Consider the following 8,200-nt stretch of genomic DNA (forward strand, 5'->3'; position numbering starts at 1 on the left):
GAAGGAAAAGAAGAAATGATAATCTCACGCGCAATGCATGCAGTGTGAACGTGGCAGAAGATGACAGGATAGCCAGAAAATTTTCCCTTCCAATTGAAGTGGAGGACTTATTGCCCAGCTGGACCCTTGACCAATGACATGTACAAACTAGATTGTCTAACATTCCCCATTATATATATATATTAAGTTCAATTGAACCAATATCTTCCCACACGAGTATAGCTCAATTTAACATAAAATTTGTATAATAGATCTCAAGATTAAAAAACCCATTCCATCATATTGTCAGTAAAAGAAAAAAAACTTTAAACGATCATCTTTTAGAATAATATTTGATTGTCAGTTGAGATATGCTCGAATTTATAATATCGATTTGAATTTAATTCTAATACTTTTTTATATTTTAATTGAAATAATAAAAAATCTTTCTAAAAGATTATTGTGATTGGCTATTTAAATTATATTAGATCACAAATATTTAAAATAGACTTGTACGAGTTAAGAACAAGAAAAAAAAATAAAAAAAATAAACGCTTAAATAAAATAAAGAACGGATGGAGGGAACAATGGAAGGAGGGTGATTGCCTCGTTTGTCTTTTACTAAAAAGTATACACACAGAATTTTAATATACGTTTGATAATTATTTTTATTTTTTAGTTTTTATCTTTAAATTGAGTTTATAAACATTACTTCTATCTATAGTTTTCTTGTTTAATTGTCTACTCTAAATGATTTTAAGAAAATCAGGTCACGATTAAAAAAAACATTAAAAAGACCTTAAAAAAACTAAAAAGGGCATTTTTTTATTTTATATATATATTTTTTTTATAGAGAATTTTTTTCACATGTAGAAAAAAAGTCAAATTATTTATATATATAGTAAAAAAAAATATTGAATCAGCCTCTAACAGTCTCTATCAAATAAGATTAAAATTTTACTATTTTGTGTAAATAGTATCCCTTATTTTTCGATTTTTGAAAATTCCATGTTTTAAATTGGCTTGATGAAACAAACATGATTTTTTAAAAGCAAAAAATTGAAATAGTTACTATATATGCAAGAGCCAAAGAATTCAAAATTTTTGTTAATTCTCTTGTCAAAACTTTAGGTTAAATTATAAATGGAGTGACTTTTGGAATTCGTGTCTATTAAGTCCAAGTACGGAAAAGTAGCATTGTGCAAACTTTTAGATAAAATTATAAATTTAATCATTTAACTTTGAAATTTGTGTCTATATAGTCTCAATAGACCAATTAATTTTTAAAATTTTAAATTTACAAAGACTTACTATTAGATGCAAATTTAAAAGTTTAAAAATCAAATAATCATAAATGGTAACTTAATCAATATTTTTTAAAAAATAATTTGTTTTTTTAGTACAATAAAAATAGATTGATTCTAATCACACAAGACCTTTTAATGGTCGAAAGTAACCTATTATATATCAATAAAGCTTGCAGGATTTAGCCAAAAGTAATTTGGTTTGTGCTGATAAATACATCCAAATTTCTCAACCTTGAGAGATGATGCTTTAAATATTATTTATATCAAGCTAATAATTTTATCCACTAATTAAGCTGTTTCTTCTATGCAACCACTAAATACTAAATTCATGTTCACATTGCACAATACTATAATGCTTTGTCCAATCATTTCCATTTGACTCATCTTAAGAACGATGAATAATTGGTTCAATTAGCGATGATAGTGCTTTTTTAATGTTGATTAGATTATAGTTTTTTTTTTTATCTTTAAATGTTAAGATTTAAGTTTAAACTTGGAGGAATATTCTTGTTACATTGAAAATAATGATTTTTTTTGTTTGAATTGAATAATTATAGAGATGAGATGTGGAACTTTTGACGTTTAGATTATTAATTGGTGTCTTATCCATAAATTATACTTAAATTAATATAATGAAGTTTAACTTTTTTTTAAATTGAAATTCTAAATTAAATAATTTAACAAGGTATCTTATATTAGCGAGACATGACTTTGTTCTTTTCTCTTTTCTGCTCTTCTGGTGTGTATTTTGAGCTTTTTAGTTTTATTGATATGTACAAACAATCAATTGATTAATAACTATAACATTATTTATTTGTCCAAATAAATATAATTGGTCAATTAGCACAAAGTTATTTTAAAGTTAAGAGTTCGATTTCTCGATTTAATATATTTGTAAAAACAATCTTGGTTATTTAGAAAATGAACTAATCAAAATGTTAGCAACATTCATTATAGATCATCAAGACACGTGGTATCCTTAATTGGTAGTAAGTTTGAATAATTAACTTTGTTTAGAATGTGATATTGTAACAGTTTGAATTTCTTTTTGGTTCATCAGCATTTAAGTTTATCTTGTTGCAACATCTAAAATTTTAAAATATCTATTTTTAGCTAGTCTATGAACTAAAACAACAGTTTTAATTTATAAATTAAAAAAGGTAAAATATACTACTTTTTGGTTCCTTTGACAATATATTTCTACTAATTTTTCGAGTTTAAAAAACTAATAATTTAGACCATATTTAGTAGTCATTTAGTTTTTAGTTTTTAGTTTTTGAAAATTAAGTTCTTCCACTCCCAAATTTCAAATTTCTTTAGTTCAGAGAGAGAGAGAGAAAAAAAAAGCCAAATTTTAAAAACTTGTTTTTGTGGCTAAAAATTCAATGTACTTAGAAAGATCTAAAACTTAGTAAGAAACCGAGAAAAAGTAGGGTTAATTTTCAAAACCCAAAAATAAAAAAATAAAAAAAACAAAATGATTACCAAATAAGGTTTCAATTTTGTACCTATAGAAAATGGTTCTAAAAAGTCTTTAAACCATCAATTAATTAATAAAATGAGTGAAAAGAAGATGATGTGGGGATTCAAAACAATGGAAAATAAAATAGAAATAGGAACAAACAAATAATGAAAGGAAGAAGAAGAAAAAGAAACGAGATAAGAATATGAGTTATGATTATATAAATGTCGATGAAATATATTTCAAATTTCTAAAATGAATGTGAAAGTAAGTTGATATAACCTTATTCTCTTAAAAATGGAAGGTTTAATGACCATCATGTAATTATTCTAAAAAAAGAAATAAACAAGAAACGAAAAGAACGAAAATTGAACAAAATTCGAAACCGAGTTAGTATTTGTTAAAAAGAATAAATGAAATGGATAAATTTGTAAGTAAATTAGGATTGGTGACAGACAACAATACGTTGTGGCCGAGGAAAAGCAAAATTGGGAAGAGAAAAAAAAGAAAAAAAAAAGTATATAAAGTATATGAATGGAAGGAGTGTGAACTGAGGGACTTCTCCCGAGTTGGATTTCCACATAAAGCGAATTGCGCTGATAATTTTTAAAAGGCCAACAAAATTCTCTTCTTTTTTTACGCCTTTTCGCCACCGTCACTCTCCATTTCACATTCTCTCTCGATTTCTTCAATTTCAACACTTTCTCTCCATTTTTTATTTCGTTTTCCGACGCATATAAGCCAAATCTCGTCTCTTCGAATTCATAAGCCATATATAAATTTTTTTAATTCTCTCTCTACTGGCTTGATGGTGGCCGGAGGAAGAGACGCCACCGTTGGCGTCGGCGTGGCGGTTTTAATGGTGGTCTTAGGGATTCAGATTTGCTCGGCGCAGATTACCAGAAGCCGTTTTCCCACTGGATTTGTTTTCGGAACTGCTTCCTCTGCTTTTCAGGTTCCTTTACTACCCCTCTCCTCTCCTTTATTTTTTTTAAAATAATTTTATTCCTTTTATTTATTTATTTATTTATTATTTTCTTAAATGATTAATTCATTCATTAACTCAAATATCAATTTATACCCTTAAACTTTAGGAATTGTATCAACTTAAATTATGAACTTTCATATGTGTCTCAATTTAAACTTTGGACTTTAATAAGTGTATTAATTTAAACCTTCAATTTTTATCCAAATAAAACATACTACAATCCACAAATAAATTCATGGATGTAAATTGATATTTACGATTATTATTATTATCTTCTTTTGAGATGAACATACCGTAAAATAATATACGTTCTATGAAAATTTACCCCTAACTAATCCCGGAGATATTAAGGACTTGAAATTAGGAGTGCACATAAAAGCACAGAAAACGGACCAAAGTAAGGTCAGTTGGTCGGGACTAGGGGTTGGTTGGTTGGTTTTCGATTTTCCTGAAAAAAAAAAACTGAAAACGATCGATCGATTGATGTGTATATATATATATATATATATGTATGTTTTTTTTTAAAAAATAAGTATAAAAGCAAGCCACTACTATCAACTCAAAGCCCAAACCTATAGTATTGATTTATTATTATTTTTATGTTGCCTAATTTTCAAATTATTACATAATTTATTTGAAATTTTTCATAAAAATGATTAGGTACTAGATATAGATAAAACATACTCCAAACCACTACATAAGGAATGTTTAATGTTTTATTATTAACAAAAAAAAAAAAAACTCGATTAGGTACTAGATATAGATTATTTCTTTGAAATGATTGATTATAAGTACCTTTTAACTTGAAAAATATAGAGGGAAAGATAAAATCTATATATTGCACTTGATTGTTGTCGTGGTAGGTTTACAACATTAATTTCATTTTTTTTTTTATAAATCATATTACTTCAAAATTTTATTTTGACCATCCATGCAGTTAGTTGATTTATCGGGCATAAGCACACTACATTAATTGAAATAATTTTCTGAAAAGAAGAAAAAGGTGAAGATAGGATTTGTATAATAGGAAAGAGGATTTAATTTGGAATCATAAAAAGGAATTGATATGTTTTCTTGATATTCTAGAAAAAGAAAATAAAATGTAGAAGCTATATATTGGATAAACTTTTTTCTGACATGTGAAAGTGACATGGCTTTAATTTGCGATCTTTTTTTAAAAAAATTTATTTATAATAAATTAATGTTATAGTTTTCATTCTTTATTTATTTCTTTTCCGTAAAGACTTTCTTTAAATAACTAATGTTGTACAGTTATGAGTTACCTGTATACTTACCGGTATGTGGCCCTCGAAGCTGTCAGTTCTGTTTTTTCTTCTTTTTCGGTTTTACAGTTTTTTTAAATTTTGAGTAATTACAAATAGATTCGAAGTACTAAACAGTAAGACTTTTTTTTAATAAGGATAACAAAATTTAAATCTAACTCTTAAAAATCTATCTATAATAGGCCATATTGTTAATAAAAGTCTATCAATAATTATTGTTGGTAGAAGTCTATTATTGACAGAGTCTATCAACAATAGATTTTACTATATTTGTAATTTTTTAAGAATGTTACTTTATACCTAATTATTATCCTCAAAGTGTTACCGATTGCAATCATTCTATTGTTTTAAAAAATAGCGGGTGACAAAAGTGTTTCTTTTAAATATCTATAAATAAAAAGACAAATTAAATAAAATTATTAAAAATATTTTTTAAATTAATTCAATTTTTAAAAGTGTTATATTTATTAATATTTTAAAAAAATAATTTTGATCATTTTAGATGATTCAAAAAGTTATATTAAAAATATTTTATATTATAGTACTTGTAGAGATTTTTGGTTTTGTTTAGAATATTGAAATCTAAAGAGAAATTGAAACAAAATTTAAATTTCTAAGGTAAAATTGTAACATTTTGAATTAAAGAATATTGTATTAAAATTAAAATCGAAATTTAAGGATTAAAAGTATAACATTTTGAAATTTAAGACTGGATAAAAAACCTCTCAAATTAGGAAAAAAAATATTTCCCTCGATTTTTTAACTTTTAGAAAGAAGATTTATTCAAATAACCAATCTTTTAAGGGAATTCGTTTCAAAAAAGAAGAAGAAAAAAGAAAAAAGCAAAAATTAATTTGTTTTGTTGGACATTTTTCAAGGGAGTTATTTTTGTTTTCTTGCACGACTTGCTTTTTTTTTTTTTTTTTTTTTTTTTTTTTTTTTTTTTTTTCAATTCACTATTTACAAGTAACTGAAAACAAGGTTTGGAAATAGAAAAATTAAAACCGGAATAAGCATTTTCAAAACAAGCAAACAACCTCTGGTTTGTAATTTTGTAATTTTAATCAACATTTTCTGCATATTTGCGAAACTAGAAAATTTTCCTTAAAAGTCCACACAAAACTTTTTTCTTTTTCTTTTTCTTTTTTATTTTTTTTAAAACAGGAAATTGATATTCAGAAAACAAAAATTTTAAGTGATTAATTATCACATAATAAGGTGTAAATTGTAATACCAACAGACAAGATAAATTTCAATATGAAATCGTGTTTATACGGATAAAAAATAAAATGGTATAATCGAAACAACACCCACAAATTCTAGCATGAAGCCTATCAAAATGTATGTATTAGACATTCACAATAAATTTTCTAATAAAAGAAATAAAAGATTTTATTATTACTGCATAATCAAATTATGCAATCGTAATCACTCTTTATTATTATTATTTAAATTTCATAAAATATTGTTAACTAATTTCATGAAAACGTATATTAATGGAAGTCACTTTTTATGGTAGGATTGATTGATTAAATTTACTTAACATGTTTTAATATGCATTGCAATTGAATATCTTTGGCTCTACATAAATACAGTACGAAGGCGCTGTAAAGGAGGATGGAAGGGGACCCACAATTTGGGACACATTTTCTCATTCATTTGGTAATTTTTTTTTTGTTAATTTATAGAAAAAGTGGAAAATAAAATAAAAAATAAAGGAAAAATATCAGTTTTACTATTAAATTTCAGTATTTTTTAGTATAGTCTACAATATTTTAAAAGTTTAATTTCACGTTGTTTATTTATTTATTTTTTCAATTAAGTCCTAACAATCACTAAATATTAAACGAATAAATATGTATGAAATTCAAGAGTGCACTGGAATTTTTCTATCATTACTAGTCTATCTTTAATCATACGTGCATTTAGTCTATAAAATTTTAAAATGTATACATTTTCATCTCTGATTTTTTAAAAATAAAATTTAAAGATCTTTTGAGTATTTTTTTTTAATGTTGACATGATATTTTAAATTAAAATTAATAATTAAAGATGAAGAGTAAAATGATGGTGGGGAGGAGAGAGAGAGAGAAAAGATAATTTTTAATTTAAAATGTCATGTCAACCATTAAAATAATAAGACATCCTAGGAGGAAAAGATTTTGAAGCTTTAAATACCAAACATGTCTAGTGTTGAAACATCTAGACTAAAAAGGTAAATTTCCTTTTTTTAAAAAAAAAATAAAAATTAAACAACATGTAATTTTTGATTAACTAAATTGTTATATATTAAATCATATGAAACGATTGAGAATAGAAATTGGATTTGAAGATTTTTTAATATTAGAGATTAAGACATGAATAATATTTGAGTGCCTGTTTTTAGTTGAATCAATCTTTTTGCTTGCTTCAATTATACAACCGAAAAAACTAGAAAAAGAAAATATATTTAAAATATTGCAGTAGTAAACTATGAAATTGTGCAGGAAAGGTGCTTGATTTCAGTAATGCAGATGTTGCAGTGGACCAGTACCACCGGTATCCGGTAACCGTATTTTTAAATTTAACCAAATTATTATTAGAAGAATTCAAAGAAAATAAAAATGAAATATTGGAAACAGGAAGACATTAAACTTATGAAGGATATGGGTATGGATGCCTACCGATTCTCCATTGCTTGGTCTCGGATCTTCCCAAGTAATTATTCAACCTCTCTCTTATTTTAACTTAGTATAATTGGAAAATAATAATATATTAAATTACTTTCATAGTACTTAAATTTCAACTCTAGACTATATATATATATATTATGATTTTATTAGCACGATCCAAAATACAACTTAATTGGTTAAGATATATAATATCCATCGGGTTAGAAATTTGAACTCCAAGATATATCGTTGACCTAAAAGATCTTTTTTTATTATTCTTTATTTAATTTGGTTAAAATTAATTATTAAATGTCCCTAACAAATGTTAAATAGGCCAATGATTTATTAGGATAGAAAAATGAAAGTTTAGAAAGTCATTGTGTTAATTCAAAGACATAATAAGTTTAGTGACTCTAAATATTTTGTGTCCATTTGATCTTTGAATTTTCAAAAGGTTTAATAGATATTGAAACTTCAATCTTTTGTCCGGTAGGTTTGACGTATATAATTTTTTTTTATTAAAATTAATT

At 25.0% G+C, this 8,200-nt stretch overlaps 1 protein-coding gene across 1 annotated transcript in view; it reads left to right on the plus strand.

Annotated features, from left to right (window-relative positions):
- Positions 1–3,556: 3,556 nt before the first annotated feature.
- LOC120076517 (beta-glucosidase 40) overlaps positions 3,557–8,200 on the plus strand; it is a 7,207-nt gene continuing 2,563 nt past the window's right edge. The window contains exons 1-4 of the mRNA XM_039030369.1: positions 3,557–3,703; positions 6,615–6,681; positions 7,506–7,564; positions 7,641–7,716. Coding sequence (XP_038886297.1) covers positions 3,557–3,703; positions 6,615–6,681; positions 7,506–7,564; positions 7,641–7,716 — 349 coding nt within the window. The remainder of the gene's footprint in view (positions 3,704–6,614; positions 6,682–7,505; positions 7,565–7,640; positions 7,717–8,200) is intronic.

The sequence above is a fragment of the Benincasa hispida genome, chromosome 4 (genome assembly GCF_009727055.1).
Source record: "Benincasa hispida cultivar B227 chromosome 4, ASM972705v1, whole genome shotgun sequence".
Lineage (NCBI taxonomy): Eukaryota > Viridiplantae > Streptophyta > Magnoliopsida > Cucurbitales > Cucurbitaceae > Benincasa > Benincasa hispida.